Consider the following 19,936-nt stretch of genomic DNA (forward strand, 5'->3'; position numbering starts at 1 on the left):
TTGGAGACGGTCAGCACGCCGGGAAGAGACCTCACAGCCAGGGCAGCGCAGACACCCGGTTCCTCCCCACGAGGCTGCTGGGTGGCAGAGCTTCCTCTCAGGGCTTAAGACTATGCGGGGTGACCGGGGAAAGCATGGCCTCAGGCCAGACAAGGCTGGCCGACGAGGGGGGCCCTGGAACTGCCTACTCTTTTGGGGTTGGGGTTGCGGTTGGAGGGAATCACCCGGCCAGAGCATTTGAGCACTGCCGGAAACGGGGTATAATTTCACAGACAGAACACAGAAACCAGCCACACAGCTACTCTTTACAGCAGTGACCCTAACAGGGAAACCGTGGGGACCACGAAATGCCCACAAGCAGGCCGTGCACACACTGGGTCCACTTACGTCATGGGGCCAGTCAGCCTTTAAAAAGAAGGCACAGCTGGGTGTGGTGGCTCACGCCTGCAATCCCAGCACTTCAGAGGCCAATTTGGACGGATTGCTTGAACCCAGACCAGCCTGGGCCACATGGTGAGACCCCATTTCTACAAAAAATACCCAAATTAGCTGGGTGTGATGGCTCATGCCTGCAGTCCCAGCTACTCAGGAGTCTGAGGCAGGAGCATCACCCTGGGCCCAGGTGGTCGAGGCTGCAGTGAGCTGAGATCCTGCCTCTGCACTCCAGCCTGGGTGACAGAGCAAGAGCTGGTCTCAACATAAAAAAATATATATGTAAAATTAAAGGTGGCAGCAAAGGGTGCCAAGGTAGACAGGTGCCACGACATGCCCTGCACAGAAGCAGCAGGCTGTGAGGCGGGGGGTCCCGTGCTGTCCCACCGCTGTGGGTGCCACCAAATGCAGCTCCACAGCCAGCTGGGGAGAGGGAAGCATGTGAAGCGGAAGCTTCACTTTTTAATGCACACGTATTGCAACCGTTTGGCACACTCACCCATGCCCACAGACACTTCCTGTCTTTATATCCAAAAGCCAATTCAAAGTTCAGTAGGAAATCAAACCCTCAGCGAGAAGCAGGGCTCTTCCAAGGGCTGGGGTCCAGCTGCTCGCCAGCTCAGACAGCAGGACGGGGCGCTCAGGTCACCACAGGGGACAACAAACCAGGCTGGATGTAGGCGTTCATCTTAGAATCAGTGAGATAGGAGGACGCCCCTCTTGACTGGCAGCCCGATGATTCCATTTGTGTTTCTGTTCCAGCCACGCTCACCCTCCTCATACAGTCTACAGAAACTGTGCATGCATGTGGTGTGTACATGTGCAGGTCTGTGGGGGGTATGCATGCACGTGTGTGTGTGTGTGTGTGTGTGTGTGTGGTTACACATGCCCACATCTGCGTAAGTGCATGAGCGCCTGCATGCCTGTGTGTGTGTGGTCACACGTGCACATCTGTGTAAGTGCATGAGTGCCTGTGTGTCTCTGTGTGTGTGGTCACACATGTGCACATCTGTGTATGTAAGTGCATGAGAGCCTGTGTGTGCGTGCCTGTGTGTGGTTATTCATGTGCACATCTGTGTAAGTGCATGAGAGCCTGCATGTCTCTGTGTGTGGTTACACATATGCACATCTGTGTAAGTGCATGAGAGCCTGTGTGTGTATGTAGTTGTACATATGCACATGTATGTAAGTGCATGAGTGCCTGTGTGTCTGTGTGTGGTTATACATGTGCACATCTGTGTATGTAAGTGCATGAGTGCCTGTGTGTGTGTGTGGTTATACATGTGCACATCTGTGTATGTAAGTGCATGAGAGCCTGCGTGTCTGTGTGTGGTTATACATGTGCACATCTGTGTAAGTGCATGAGAGTCTGTGTGTCTGTGTATGTAGTTGTACATGTGCACATGTATGTAAGTGCATGAGTGCCTGTGTGTCTCTGTGTGTACGTGTGTGTGGTTATACATGTGCACATCTGTGTATGTAAGTGCGTGAGGGCCTCTGCATCTGTGTGCCTGTGTGTGTGAGATATCGCTTGGATGTTTGTCCCTGCCCACATCTCATGTTGAATTGCAATCCCCAGTGCTGGAGGTAGGGCCTGATGGAAGCTGTTTGGATCCTGGGGGCTGATCCCTCATGGCAGGTGTGTGTGTGTGTGAGTACCATGCATGTGTGTGTATGCATGTGCATGCCTGTGTGCATCTGTACGTGTATGTACACACCCACATAGGTGTGTCTGTGTGTGTGGGTGCCCACATCTTTGTACATCTGTACATGTGTGTGAACACCCACATGGGTGTGTCTGTGTGAGTGCCTGCATCTTTGTACATCTGTACATCTGTGTAGGTATGTGTGGTGTATGCATGTGAGTATGGTGTGTGCATGTGCATGGTGCAGGCATCTGTATGTGTGGGGGTGTGTGTGTGAGTGCCTGCATGTCTTTGTGCATCTGTGTAACTGTGAGTGCCTGCATGCCTGCATGCATGTGTGTGTGTGGCATATGGAAGCCTGTGTGTGTGCATGTGTGCATCTGCGTGTGGGGGTGTTTCTGTGTGTATGAGTGCCCACGTGTCTTTGCACATCTGTATAACTGTGAGTGCATGCATGCATGTGTATCAGTGCCCGTGTGTCTTTGTGCATCTGTGTAACTGTGAGTGCCTGTATGCATGTGTGTTTGTGTGTGTGAGTGCCCGTGTGTCTTTGTGCATCTGTGTAACTGTGAGTGCCTGCATGCATGTGTGTGTGTGTGAGTGCCTGTGTGTCTTTATGCATCTGTGTAACTGTGAGTGCCTGCATGCCTGCATGCATGTGTGTGTGTGGCATATGGAAGCCTGTGTGTGTGCATATGTGCATCTGCGTGTGGGGGTGTTTCTGTGTGTGTGTGTGAGTGCCCGCGTGTCTTTGCGCATCTGTGTAACTGTAAGTGCATGCATGCATGTGTGTGTATGAGTGCCTGTGTGTCTTTATGCATCTGTGTAACTGTGAGTGCCTGCATGCATGTGTGTGTGTGTGAGTGCCCGTGTGTCTTTGTGCATCTGTGTAACTGTGAGTGCCTGCATGCGTGTGTGTTTGTGTGTGAGTGTCTGTGTCTTTGTGCATCTGTGTAACTGTGAGTGACTGCATGCATGTGTGTGTTTGTGTGTGTGAGTGCCTGTGTGTCTGTGCATCTGTGTAACTGTGAGTGCCTGCATGCATGTGTGTGCATGTGTGTTTGTGTGTGTGAGTGCCCGTGTCTTTGCAAATCTGTGTAACTGTGAGTGCCTGCATGCATGTATGTGTGTGCATGTGTGTGTGTGAGTGCCCGTGTCTGTGCATCTGTGTAACTGTGTCTGCATGCATGTGTGTGTGTGTGTGTGTGTGAGTGCCCGTGTGTCTTTGTGCATCTGGGTAACTGTGAGTGCCTGCATGCATGTGTGTATGTGTGTGCATGTGTGTGTTTGTGTGAGTGCCCGTGTGTCTGTGCATCTGTGTAACTGTGAGTGTCTGCATGCATGTGTGTGTGTGTGTGTGTGTGAGTGCCCGTGTGCCTTTGTGCATCTGGGTAACTGTGAGTGCCTGCATGCATGTGTGTGTGTGTGGCACATGCAAGCCTGTGTGTATCGTGTGCATCTGTGTGTGTGGGTGTGTCTGTGTGTGTGAGTGCCCACGTGTCTGTGCATCTGTGTAACTGTGCCTGCACACCTGTGTGTGTGTGTGGCACGTGCAAGCCTGTGTGTGTGTCTCTGTATGTACACATGCCTCTTGTGGCTGAATTGACCCTGTCCCTGCAAGCTGACTGGGAGATGGAGTCCCTACCTCCCAAGGAGCTGGGGGCTTTGAACCAGGCCCATGGAAAGTCACTGTCATCAGCGTCAGTGAACTCTACATGCTCCTGTGGAGGGCAGACGTGGGCTCCAGGACTGCAGGGGCCCGGGGAGGAGACTCAGGACTCAGGTTCTAGAGCCACCGCCATGCCAGTCCTGTGCACTGTGGGCTCTGTCATATCTGTGCCAATTTGCTTACCACTGGGCTCAGTCGGTGCACAGAGAATACGTTTTAGGTGTGAAATCAAGAAAATGTGAATTCATTTTTCTTTCTTTATTGGGTCATTTCTGGCCGCATAAAACATGCTATTTCTTTAATCTGGCCTGTGCAGCTCTCCCCAGCTGATTGACACATTGTTCCTCTTGCTGGAAAATCCTGCAGGGAGCTGGCTGCCTTCTGGGGCCTCTGTGACCTGCCCCCCGACATTAAGTTCCCTCCTGGGGCATCTGTGACCCCCTCAACATTAAGTTCCCTCCTGGGGCATCTGTGACCCCCTCAACATTAAGTTCCCCCTTGGGCCTCTGTGATCCACCCCATATTAAGTTCCCTCCTGGAGTCTCTGTGATCCCCCCGCCATTAAGTTCCCTCCTGGGGCCTCTGTGACCCCCCTAACATTAAGTTCCATGGTGATGCTGCTGCCCCCCTACTTCCCTCATGCTCTGTCTCTCTCTGATTCTCTTTTCTGTCTCTGTCTCTTCCTCTGTCTCTTTCTTTGCCTCTGTTTCTATCTCTCTCTGTTTCTGTCTCTGTTTCTTTCTCTGTCTCTGTGTGTCTATCTTTGTCTCTGTCTCTGGCTCTCTCTTTGTCTCTTATTCTCTGTCTCCCTGTTTCTGTCTATCTCTCTGTCTCTGTCTCTGTCTCTCTCTCTCTGTCTCTTTCTCTCTCTGTCTCTGACTCTGTCTCTCCGTCTCTTTCTGACTCTTTTCCCAGAGCCCTGCTGCCTGTACACCCTCCACAGCTGACGCAGTGTCTCAGCACCACGATTTTCTGTTTATTTGCCGTTGCGTCCGCAGTGTCCGCTGACCCCTGAGACTTCTCAGCAAGTGGGGCCTGGACACCCAGGCCTGACACGTCTCCTCCCTGGCCCACGGGGCTCTGACGGGGCTGCAGGGTCTGGAATCGGCTTGTCCCTGGTCCCTAGCGCCTCTCTGAGGCCTTGGCTCCTACCAAGGCCTGGCCGATGTTGGTGACATTGAGTTCCATTAGGAACAGGAAGGGTTGCAGGATTTTCAGAGGTCCGAATCTGCCCTCTGACGGACGGGAGAGCGCAAAGCCCGGCACCCACAACATGCAGGGCCCACATCAGCACCGGCGGGCACCTGAGCAGGAAAGCACAAGTCACCCCCTCCGCCCTGGTGAGTCATCTTTCCAAAGACCAGGAACTAGCTTTATATGAATAGGCGTCCCAAACCATTCGGGGCAAACTCGTCTACTTCAGTCTAATATTTTAAAAACGATGCGTATAGTCAGATACGGTGCCTAAATGGGGACACCTGGTATTTGCATGTGAAAACAGAAGGAAGATCAACATTAGAATACAACATTCTTTCTCAAGTGACAGAGCGATGCTTGGTCTAGAACGTAAGAGCCGAAACCCCTTAAAAGCAGCCTTCGTGAGAGATTTGTGCATTTAATCTGCATTGACCTTCGGAAGAACGAGCCTGGCCCTGACCTCACTTTTCCCACTGAGAGACCGCGCCGTCTGTGCCGCTCTCGGGAAGCTGCTTGCTGGGGAACTGCCTGTGCCAGGGTCTCGCCCGCCTTCCGGAAGAAACGGTCCACGCTGCCCTCCCTCCCTGGGTCTGGGGTGCCCCGGACTGGCCCGCAACGCTCCGTGTGTCCAGCAGAGGGCAGCCCCGCCCACGCCTTGGGAGGAGGGCCCCTGAGAGGGCGCTTCTGGTGGGGGCACCCCAGGGCGCCACGGGCAGGTCTCCCCCTCCTCACTAGCCTGGCAGTTTTGCTCGCCAACGATGCAGGGACTCCTGGGATGGTCCCTCCACCAAGCCGCACCTGCCAGGCCCGCGGAGCCCCGGCTTCACCGCAGAGGCCGGGCTTCGCCCACGTCTTACCAGGCTCTGAACCTCCCACGAAAGCATCCCTCAGATGCCCTCAGAAAGAGGGCTCCCCCAAAACGCGGCGAGGACGGCTCACCCCCTCGGGAAGGGCGGGCCGGCGGCCACACCCTGGACGCCCCACAGCCCCCCTGGGGACCCCCACCCCGTGCTCACGACATCCAGGGAGCTGCCACGGCGCCGGGGAGCCGGCGGGCCAGGCGGCTCTGCTCGCCCGCGCCCTCCCTGTGCCGCGTGCCCTGCCCACCCGGGCCCGCGGGGCCTCCCAGGGCCACGCGCGGCTCGTGTCGCTACGGAGTGTGACTTCCAGGAAGAACCAGGGCGTGGGGCCGACACCCACGGGGCCCGCCCGGGGGGAAGGACGCGGGCGGAGTGCACGCACGCACTGTCGCTGACACACACAGCACACACCGCACACACAGCACACACATCCGACACACACGCACCACAAACCCCACTCACACCGCACTCACATGCCACACATCCCACACACACACCACACACATGCCAGACACACACCACACATCCCACACACAGCACACACACAGCACACACAGCACACACAGCACATACATCCGACACACACACCACAAACCCCACTCACACCGCACTCACACGCCACACACATCCCACACATCCGACACACACGCACCACAAACCCCACTCACACCGCACTCACACGCCACACATCCCACACACACACCACACACATGCCAGACACACACCACACATCCCACACACACACCACACACACAGCACACACATCCGACACACACACACCACAAACCCCACTCACACCGCACTCACACGCCACACACATCCCACACATCCGACACACACGCACCACAAACCCCACTCACACCGCACTCACACGCCACACATCCCACACACACACCACACACACGCCAGACACACACCACACATCCCACACACAGCACACACACAGCACACACAACACACACAGCACATACATCCGACACACACACCACAAACCCCACTCACACCGCACTCACACGCCACACATCCCACACACACACCACACACATGCCAGACACACACCACACATCCCACACACACACCACACACACAGCACACACATCCGACACACACACACCACAAACCCCACTCACACCGCACTCACACGCCACACACATCCCACACATCCGACACACACGCACCACAAACCCCACTCACACCGCACTCACACGCCACACATCCCACACACACACCACACACACGCCAGACACACACCACACATCCCACACACAGCACACACACAGCACACACAGCACACACAGCACATACATCCGACACACACACCACAAACCCCACTCACACCGCACTCACACGCCACACACATCCCACACATCCGACACACACGCACCACAAACCCCACTCACACCGCACTCACATGCCACACATCCCACACACACACCACACACATGCCAGACACACACCACACATCCCACACACACACCACACACACAGCACACACATCCGACACACACACACCACAAACCCCACTCACACCGCACTCACACGCCACACACATCCCACACATCCGACACACACGCACCACAAACCCCACTCACACCGCACTCACACGCCACACATCCCACACACACACCACACACACGCCAGACACACACCACACATCCCACACACACACCACACACACAGCACACACAGCACATACATCCGACACACATCCCACACACACACCACAAACCCCACACACACCGCACTCACACGCCACACATCCCACACACACAGCACACACACAGCACACACAGCACACACATCCGACACACATCCCACACACACACCACAAACCCCACACACACCGCACTCACACGCCACACATCCCACACACACACCACACACACAGCACACACATCCGACACACACAGCACACACACAACACACACATCCGACACACACACACACCACAAACCCCACTCACACCGCACTCACACGCCACACACATCCCACACATCTGACACACACGCACCACAAACCCCACTCACACCGCACTCACACGCCACACATCCCACACACACACCACAAACCCCACTCACACCGCACTCACACGCCACACACATCCCACACATCCGACACACACGCACCACAAACCCCACTCACACCGCACTCACATGCCACACATCCCACACACACACCACACACATGCCAGACACACACCACACATCCCACACACACACCACACACACAGCACACACATCCGACACACACACACCACAAACCCCACTCACACCGCACTCACACGCCACACACATCCCACACATCCGACACACACGCACCACAAACCCCACTCACACCGCACTCACACGCCACACATCCCACACACACACCACACACACGCCAGACACACACCACACATCCCACACACACACCACACACACAGCACACACAGCACACACATCCGACACACATCCCACACACACACCACAAACCCCACACACACCGCACTCACACGCCACACATCCCACACACACACCACACACACAGCACACACATCCGACACACACAGCACACACACAACACACACATCCGACACACACACACACCACAAACCCCACTCACACCGCACTCACACGCCACACACATCCCACACATCTGACACACACGCACCACAAACCCCACTCACACCGCACTCACACGCCACACATCCCACACACACACCACAAACCCCACTCACACCGCACTCACACGCCACACACATCCCACACATCCGACACACACGCACCACAAACCCCACTCACACCGCACTCACACGCCACACATCCCACACACACACCACACACACGCCAGACACACACCACACATCCCACACACACACCACACACACAGCACACACAGCACACACATCCGACACACATCCCACACACACACCACAAACCCCACACACACCGCACTCACACGCCACACATCCCACACACACACCACACACACAGCACACACATCCGACACACACAGCACACACACAGCACACACATCCGACACACACACACACCACAAACCCCACTCACACCGCACTCACACGCCACACACATCCCACACATCTGACACACACGCACCACAAACCCCACTCACACCGCACTCACACGCCACACACATCCCACACATCCGACACACACGCACCACAAACCCCACTCACACCGCACTCACACGCCACACATCCCACACACACACCACACACACGCCAGACACACACCACACATCCCACACACACACCACACACACAGCACACACAGCACACACATCCGACACACATCCCACACACACACCACAAACCCCACACACACCGCACTCACACGCCACACATCCCACACACACACCACACACACAGCACACACATCCGACACACACAGCACACACACAGCACACACATCCGACACACACACACCACAAACCCCACTCACACCGCACTCACACGCCACACACATCCCACACATCTGACACACACGCACCACAAACCCCACTCACACCGCACTCACACGCCACACACATCCCACACATCCGACACACACGCACCACAAACCCCACTCACACCGCACTCACATGCCACACATCCCACACACACACCACACACATGCCAGACACACACCACACATCCCACACACACACCACACACACAGCACACACAGCACACACATCCGACACACACACCACACACACACACCACAAACCCCACACACACCGCACTCACACGCCACACATCCCACACACACACCACACACACAGCACACACATCCGACACACACACACCACAAACCCCACTCACACCGCACTCACACGCCACACACATCCCACACATCCGACACACACGCACCACAAACCCCACTCACACCGCACTCACACGCCACACATCCCACACACACACCACACACACGCCAGACACACACCACACATCCCACACACACACCACACACACAGCACACACAGCACACACATCCGACACACATCCCACACACACACCACAAACCCCACACACACTGCACTCACACGCCACACATCCCACACACACACCACACACACAGCACACACATCCGACACACACAGCACACACACAGCACACACATCCGACACACACACACACCACAAACCCCACTCACACCGCACTCACACGCCACACACATCCCACACATCTGACACACACACACCACAAACCCCACTCACACCGCACTCACACGCCACACATCCCACACACACACCACAAACCCCACTCACATCGCACTCACACGCCACACACACACCACACACACGCACCACTCACACGCCACACACACACAAACCCCACTCACACCGCACTCACACGCCACACATCCCACACACACACCACACACACAGCACACACATCCCACACACATGCCACACACGCCACAAACCCCACTCACACGCCACACATATCCCACACACACACGCCACACACACGCCACACACATCCCCCCCACATGCCACACACACACCCCATACACTCGCCCCACACACACGCCACACACACCCCCCACACACCACTCACGCCACACACATCCCACACACACACTCCACACACAACACGTGCCACACGCACACCCCCACACACCACTCACGCCACACACACCCCACACTCACACCCCATACACCTCACACACCACTCACATGCCACACACACCCCGCACTCACACTCTACACACCCCACACTCACACTCTACACACCCCACACAGACCCCACCCATGCCACACACACCCAACACACCCCCATGCACTCACACTCCACGCACCACTCACACCACACACACTCCACTCACACCCCACACACCCCACATAGACCCCACACATGCCACATACACACCCCACACACACCCCACGCACATATTACACACATCACTCACACACCACACACAATCCACTCACACCCCACACACCCCACACAGACCCCACTCCCCCACACCACATACCCACCTCACGCACTCACACCACACACACCACACACCCCACACTCACACCCCACACACCCCCACAAATGCCACACACACTCTCCACACACCCCACACTCCACACACTCACCACACACACCACTCACACGCCACACACACCCCACACTCACTCCCCACACACCCCACACAGACCCCACACATGCCACACACACCCCACACACACACCTCACGCACTCATACCACATACACCACTCACGCCACACACACCCTACACTCACACCCCACACACCCTTCACACATGCCACACACACACCCCACACACCCCACACTCCGCATTCACCACACACACCACTCACATGCCACATACCCCACACTCACCCTACACACACACGCCACACACACCCCTCACATGCCCCACACACCCCACACTCACACCACACACATGCCACATACCCCACACACCCCACACACTCACCACACATACACCCCACCCCACTCACACCACACACCCCACCCCACACTCAAGCCACACACCCCCCACACGCCACACCCCCCACATGCCACAAACGCCCCCACACACACCCCATACACACCACACACACCTCACACACCCCACACTCACACTACATACACACCCCCACACCCCTACACTCCACACACACCACACACACCCACACACCACACACCCCACACACATGCCACATACACACACACTACACACACATCACACACACATCCCCCACAGACTACACATGCCACACACCCCACACACGCAACACGCACAAACCCCACACCCCCTACACACCATAAATCTCACACACCATACACACACCACACACGCACTATACTCACATCCCACACACCCCACATACACCTCCCACACACGCCACACATACCGTCCACACACCACACACACCCTCCACACACCACAGGCACGGCACACTCACACCCAACACCCTCCCACACACATGCCACACATACCCCACACAGCCCACACTCACATTCCACACACACCTCACACACACCATACACTCACACCCCACACATATCCCCAATACACCACACACCCCCCACACACCACACACTCATACTCCCACACCACACACATGCCACACCCCCCGCACCCTCCCACACCCCTATACACACACCCCACACTCACCCTACACACACCCAACTCACACACCCCACAGACACCCCTACACACCCCACACCACACACACAACCCACACACTCACTCCATACACCCGACACATGCCACACACCCCACACACTCAGACACACAAGATATAACCCACACACCCCCACACTCAGACACACACAGCATACCCCACAACCCCCCCACACCCCACACACTCACACACTGCGTACCCCACAACCCACATACACCACACACCCCACACACTCAGACACACACCATACCCCACACCTCATGCACTCACACCACACACACATCACACACCCAGACACACGCCGTACCCCACACACCCCACACTCACACCACACACACACACACTATACACACACACACCACACACACACCACACAGACCACAGACCCAGACATATGCCATACCACACACACCCCATACGCTCACCCCACACACTAACACCAAACATACCACACATGCCACACACCCCACACTCTCAGACATGCCATACCCCGCACACCCCACTCACACCACACACCCCACAGAGACACACACACCACATGCTCACATTACACACATTCACACCACACACACCCCCCGCACATACCACATACACCCCACACATGCCACACGTCACACACACCACATGCTCACATTACACACTCACACCACATACTCAGACATGCCACACGTTCACACTACATATACCACACATACCACATACACTCAGTCATGTGCCACACACTCACATTACACATCCCACACACATATTATAGGCTCACACTAAACACACAACTCACATACACCACACATACCACACAGATACACACCACATGCTCACACTACACACACCACACACACCACACACCCCAGACGCTCAGCTACTACACATTCACACACGCCACACAACCACACACTCAGACACACACACAGAGTCCGGCGGGGGAGACAGACGCATGGTGAGCAGTGCTGCTCACGGCTGAACAGAGTGGCATTTCCAGCATGTGCTTTAAACCGTTTGGTGACGTAGAAGGCTTCTTCCACTTTCTGAAATCTAAGTATGACCAGAAAACCTGACTTTGCATGCACGGGCGCCCAGTGGGGATCCATGCAGCCACCTCTGAGGACCCGGGGTCCGCGTGTCCACAGTGAGGATGGGACCCATGCTCCAGCTGCCCCCAGCCAGACCAGGCTCTGTGGCTCGCAGACGGGCAACCTGCTGACCGAGGGGGCTGGAGCGAGTCTTGATCTCCGGGTGTATGGACCCATCTGGACATTCCTGGATCTCAGGAGAAGCAGACAGAGAAGGATGCTGTGGAAGGTTCTGGAGCAGCAGCGTGCACATGTGATTGCACATGTGCATCACATACTGTGCTCTCGTGGCATTTGTGGATGGCCTTTGAGTGCTGAAGAGTCTAGAAACAGCTCCAGAAAAGGGATGTGGGTAGCTAAGGGACTCCATGAAGTTTCCCCAACGAGAGACAGAAAGGGTCAACAAGGAGGAGATGCCCAGCTCACAGCGCCAAGAAGCAAGCGCTGACCATGGCCCCGCCTGCTGAGAACGAGTCTGACGGTTCATCACTGAGTGTGGACACCAGGGGATCTCATTTAGCCCCATGCTGGGAGGTGCCGTCAGGGGCCGGGCGCACCTGTCAGGCCGGCCGGTCCCCGGGGCACAGCCTCTTCGTCTGTGCAGACGACAGACAAGGGCTGGAGGCCTGGGATCACCGCCCTCCCCAAGGACACCCCTCTGGCCACCGCACGCCTGGCACCTGTGTCCTCGGGGTGTGGCCATGTGGTCTGAGCCCTGGGGCGTTCCCACACCCAGCCATCCCCTCTCTCCAGACATCACCCGTCATTCGGCCTCATTTATAACATGGGCTCAATAACTGCCTTCCTACCCCCGTGGAACTGAGGGCCAGGGAGGAACACGTGGGCAGCGTCTGCAGCATCCCAGCCCCGGCCCCGCCAAGCCGGTCCCAGCAGCCCTTCAGGGGCGTGGCCGCTCGGCCAAGACCCAGCACATCCTCCATGCCCTCGGCTAGACCAGCAGAGCCCGGCACATGGTGGCTGCAAGATTCTCGAAAAAGACAGGAGACCGAGATCAGAAAACAAACCCAGCACATGGTGATTTGGGGCTGCCGGGATTCCGCCACGCGCAGGCTTTTGACCACAGGTGGCCACGAGTCCCCTTCTTCCTGCCCCCCAAGACGCCCTGCCCCGACACGCTCACCAGGGAGGCTCCCCGCTCCCGCCTCACCCCACCCAGAGGACAGAGGAGCCCGCCGTGCCCGCACTCTGAGGCGTTACTGCAGATGCCAGCTACTGCGGCGGGCGTCAGGTGACATTCATCAGAGTGCCCACGTGCTGTTTAACAGGTCGGGCCGATTCGCCAAGCTCTGGTCACGAGGCCCAGAGCGCTGTGAAGAGGGAGGGAGAACCCTCACAGGAACGGCCGCGGCCACACTTTCACACCAATGGTGAAACGCCTCCTCTGTGTGTGTTTCGCCGGCTTAAGTCACATGAGGGATACAGATGCCGCATTTAAGGATATTTCTGATTTCACTTGGTGCGGGGTTCACTAGATGCCAAGCAGCAGCAGCGTCTGCAGCGTCCGGTGTGAGGCTGCATTTTTGCTGACCTGATTTCCCAGCAGCCACCTCTCGGGTCAGTTCTCTCCTGGAAAGGGCAGGAGGCAGCCACGCCCCCAGGGTTGACCACGCCAGACAGGCCATGTGGACGGGCACTGCCCCGTGAGCATCAGCCCCTGTGCAGACGGCCCCCTTGGCACTAGAAACGCGGAAGCCCGCGCCCTGCAGAGCTCTGCTGATCAAACAGGCATGCGCTGGTGACAGTCTCCGCGGGGGAAAAGCAGTTCCTGGGCTAAGTCAGACCCCAGCTGCTGAGCAACGGGGCCTCCAGGTGCTATCGGGAAAGAGCGGCAGCTGGGGGGCAGAAAAGCTGGATTCGGGGCCCAGCTCAGATCTGAGGCCGACCACAGAGCTCCACGGAGCCACAGTGCAGGTAAAGCCCTAAACCAGGCGTCCCCAAACTACGGCCCGCAGGCTGCGTGCAGCCCCCTGAGGCCATGCATCCGGCCCCCCGCCGCACTTCAGGAAGGGGCACCTCTTTCACTGGTGGTCAGTGAGAGGAGCACAGTATGTGGCGGCCCTCCAACGGTCTGAGGGACAGTGAACTGGCCCCCTGTGTAAAAAGTTTGGGGACGCCTGCAACCCCTCAGCAAAACCACGGGAGCTCGGCGATGGCTCCCACAGACCCAAAGTCATCCCACAGTCTCGGGGACCCCACCATAGTGAAACCTCACAGAGACTCTGCCTCGTCCCACAGTCTCGGGGACCCCACCACGGTGAAACCTCACAGAGACTCTGCCTCGTCCCACAGTCTCGGGGACCCCACCACGGTGAAACCTCACAGAGACTCTGCCTCGTCCCACAGTGTCGGGGACCCCACCACGGTGAAACCTCACAGAGACTCTGCCCTGCCCCACAGTCTCGGGGACCCCACCATGGTGAAACCTCACAGAGACTCTGCCCTGCCCCACAGTCTCGGGGACCCCACCACGGTGAAACCTCACAGAGACTCTGCCCTGCCCCACAGTCTCGGGGACCCCACCATGGTGAAACCTCACAGAGACTCTGCCGTGCCCCACAGTCTCGGGGACCCCACCACAGTGAAACCTCACAGAGACTCTGCCGTGCCCCACAGTCTCGGGGACCCCACCACGGTGAAACCTCACAGAGACTCTGCCTCGTCCCACAGTGTCCGCTGGCCTCTGAGTACACGTACCTGGGGATGCCTGTGAGGTAGGTCATGACATTCTGGAACTCCTTGTCCGGGATCTCGCTGAAGGCCGGGTAGTCGGGGAAGGTGATGACCGGGCTTCCGTCCTGTCCCCGCCCGCCTGGGGAGAGAGCAGAGGCAGGACTCAGGCGGGCACCTCCACACCCCCAGTGCTCCGGGTGTCCCTCGGTTCCCACCAGCACCCGGTGTTTCAGTCACAACAGACGCATGTTCTGCACCATTAACATAATTTTTACTTGAAAGAAAGGTGTTCTGCTTGAAGAAAGATTTGGAAAGTACATGAAACTGCCTTGAATTTAGACAATCACCCATTATTTTGGCCACCGTGGGACGGCTACGTCAGCATCCAGCGTCTCCCTTCCAAGCCTTTTTCTTTGGGCTTTTTAGCCTCAAGGACATGGAAGCAGACAGCGAGGCCCGCCTCCCGGCTCCTTCGTAACGCCGAGAACAAGCCGTTTCTGTGCTTTATAAATAACGTGACCGTAACTTTAAATGTCGCGTGATATTCCACGTACGCACGTGCCTAACGCGCTGCTGCCGGTGCCGTCTGTGGTGCGACGTAGCTTCTCCCACGCTCCCCGTTGAGCGATTCAATTCCAAAGGGCCCGTACGAACACGGACTGAGTCACACAGGCTGGGCTCCGGGCCACAGCACCTCGGCCGGACCAAGTCCACTTCCCTCCCCCGAGCCTGGGCCAGCCTTGCGACCTGCTGCCCCACAGGGCTCAGCAGAGGTGAGCTTGGGACTCAGGACGCTGCTGCTGCCTCTCACCGCCTCGCAGTCATTGGCGAGGTGGCTCCACAACGGCACCCACCTGCTGTGAGGAGACCCAGCTGCGGGTGGAGGGCGGGCTGTGTGAAAGGGCAGGGCAGAGGGGTGTGGGACTGCAGCCCCCGGGATGCCCTGGGACACCCGGCCCGGCCCCCACGAGGACTCAGCGGGTGAAGAACCCAGTCCCTGGGACACCCGGCCCCACCCCCGCGAGGACGCAGCAGGTGAAGGACCCGGTCAGTGCCCTGCTGAGTGAAGAAAACTGCCTGGCTGAGCCCTTTTAGAACTGATCCATTAAATGAAGAATAAGTCAGTGAAATAGGGCTGTTTCAAGCTGCTAAGTTTAGGGAAGCTTTTTACGTAGAACAGATAATGGTGGGTTCCCCGCCCCCATCCACGTCCTCACTGGGATGACCCGGGCCTCACACGGTCCACGACAGCCACGGCTTTGTGTCTTAACAGCGACAGCCCCGCTGCCTCACTCCCCTACAGCCACTGCCACCGGCTTCAGGACCTTCTGCTTCTGGGTCTTGGCCAACCTCAGCCACGCCAGGCAGGGCGGCTTCACTGTCCAGCGAACCCGGGGCGCCGGGCCCGCGAGGCTTCCTGTGGTGCCTTCTCAGCGCCCAGCTCTGGCCTCCTCCCAGCGCCCCCTCCACGGAGCCCATCTGGCCCGTCAGGGCCCCTCGGTGACGTGATTCTGTCTGACATGACTGTTCTCGCCTGGCCAGGACGTCACACGAGTGCGCCCCGTCTCCCCAGCTCCTTCCTGACCTCCTTCGGGGCTCCTGCCGCCAGCCCGTCACAGCTGCCGAGCCTCTTAGCAGGCAGAGCTGAGGGGCGCCCACACCCCGTGATGACCTCCCCTTCACCTGGGACAGCCCAGTCCCTGCTATGCTTGATTCTAATAAAGCCCCAAACAGGAAGGCAGCTGCCTGATCTGGCTCCATTGTGCTCGGATGACCTCTGCCCTCCGAACTCTCCCAGGCCCCCAGTCTCTTGACCTCTGCCCCTGCCTGTGGCAGCGCACAATGCCCCATGCAGTGCTCAACAGAACGTGCCTGTCCCTCGCTCACAAACCCTTCAGATGGCTAATTCACTTCCTCTTCGAAATGCCTCAGATCCTAACAATAAGAGGCCCTGGAGTGACCCCTGCGGCCCTGTGTCCCCCTGAGCGTGTACGACAAACCTTCCCTCGGCCTCTGCCATGGTGGGGCTCAAAGCACGTCTCAGCTTCACGCGGCACCTGACACAGTTACCAGCCTGGTTCAGCCAGAGCTGAAATCAGCCCCAAGGGCCTGGACTGGGCCTCACAGCCCAGTTCAGCCGAGGCTGAAATTGCCCCCGGGGGCCCGGGTATCTGTGAACCCTCTGTGATCCAACGCAAAGACCCTATTCCTTCTTCCCAAGTCAGGAGTGGAAGTCCCAGTCTGTCCACTGTGATTCAGAAAGGAGACGCCGAAGCTCCCAGCACCTGCAGGTTACAGATGAGGCTGGATGTGGAGTCGGGGGCACAGCCCCTCTCTGGAGAGACCCTCCCACCAAGGTGGGCAGTGCCAGGACCCTGCAGGGCGGAGGGCACCAAGAGCAAGCTCTACTTCTGCGTCTGCACCTGGCCTGGTAACTGGGGGCCCACTGGACGCTGCAGAGGACAGAGGGCTGCAAAGCTCCTCTGTGTGGTTCAGAGAAGCACCTGAACCACACAGAGTGTGGTCCACCAGCACCAGGGACAGCCCCCGGTCCCCACCCATGTCCAAAACCACTGTCCTGGCGGAGACCGGTCACACCTGCATGTGAACTCTTGCACCCTAGCAACTGGGCCTTCGTCCACTCACTGAGGGGGAAGGCAGATCCCTCACATCCCTGTCACACAAAGAAGTGTGACTCCTATGGCATCTCGCCTTAATGTGAGATACACACGCAGTTTAATACACACACAGCCACACACACACAGCTACACACAGCTACCTATACACACAGCCACACACACAGCCACACACACAGCTACCTATACACACATACACGCACATACACAGCTATACATACAGCTACCTATACACACATACACGCACACACAGCTACACACGCACAGCTATACACAGCTACCTATACACACATACACACACATATACACATACACAGCTACACACACAGCTACCTATACACACATACATATACACACACACAGCTACACATGCACAGCTATACATAGCTACCTATACACACATACACACACATATACACACACACAGCTACACACAGCTACCTATACACACATATACACACACAGCCACACGCACACAGCTACACACAGCTACCTATACACACATACACGCACATATACATACACATAAACAGCTACACACACAGCTGCCTATAAACACATACACACATACATAGCTACACACAGATACATAGCTACTCATACACACAGCTAGACACATACCTACACATACACAGGCATACATAGCTATACACACACAGCTACACACAGCTACCTATACACACAGTTACACACATATACACAGCTACATGCACAGCTACCTATAAACACATACCCACATATGTACACAGCCACAGATACATAGCTACACATACACACAGCTAGGTACACACTTACATACACACATGCATACACAGCTACACACACACAGCTACACCAGCTACCTATACACACATACATGCACATAGACACACATGCAGTTATACGCATATACACAGCTACACACACAGCTACCGATACACACGTATGTACACAACTACACACAGAGCTAGATACACATCTACACACACATCTACACAGCTACATACACATGCATGTGCATGTTCAGGTATGTATATGTACATATATATACAAACACACACACCTACACACATGGATACACACATACACAACTACACATACACACATCTACACACACACAAACAGCTGCACATGCACACATATACACACTACATGAACACACATCTGCACATACACACTCTTATGGACTAGATGTTTGTCTTCCCCCAAGTTCACGTGTTGAAATGTCGACCCTCAAGGGGACGGTGCTGGGAGGTGGGGTCTTTGGGAGGTGAGGAGGCCGTGGGAGTGGGGCTCCCGCAAATGGGATTCTGTGGGCTTGCTCTGCTCTTCTGGGCACATGAGGACAGTGAGAAGGCGGCAGTCTGTAAATCAGGAAGTGAGCCCTCACCAGCCAGCACGTCTGCCAGTGCCTTCACCCCAGACTTCCTGCCCCAGAACCAAGAGAAACTCCTCTGGCTTGCACCACCTAGCACAGGGGACTTTGTCACAGCAAGCAGCCTAAGCTGACCAAGAAACACATAGATATGCACACACACACACACACACACACACGCACATGCACACACATACAAAGGCACACACACACATCCTGGGCGGGAGGTGAGACACACATGTGAACACACACGCACACACACACACACAAAGGCA

At 56.6% G+C, this 19,936-nt stretch overlaps 1 protein-coding gene across 18 annotated transcripts in view; it reads right to left on the reverse strand.

Moving 5' to 3' along the window:
* Positions 1-19,936, reverse strand: part of MCF2L (MCF.2 cell line derived transforming sequence like) — a 208,262-nt gene that overhangs the window by 60,217 nt on the left and 128,109 nt on the right. For all 18 annotated transcript variants that reach the window (XM_039473180.2, XM_039473179.2, XM_039473182.2 and 15 more), the window contains one exon: positions 15,696-15,810. In XM_039473180.2, coding sequence (XP_039329114.2) covers positions 15,696-15,810 — 115 coding nt within the window. The remainder of the gene's footprint in view (positions 1-15,695; positions 15,811-19,936) is intronic.

The sequence above is a fragment of the Saimiri boliviensis genome, chromosome 16 (genome assembly GCF_048565385.1).
Source record: "Saimiri boliviensis isolate mSaiBol1 chromosome 16, mSaiBol1.pri, whole genome shotgun sequence".
NCBI lineage: Eukaryota > Metazoa > Chordata > Mammalia > Primates > Cebidae > Saimiri > Saimiri boliviensis.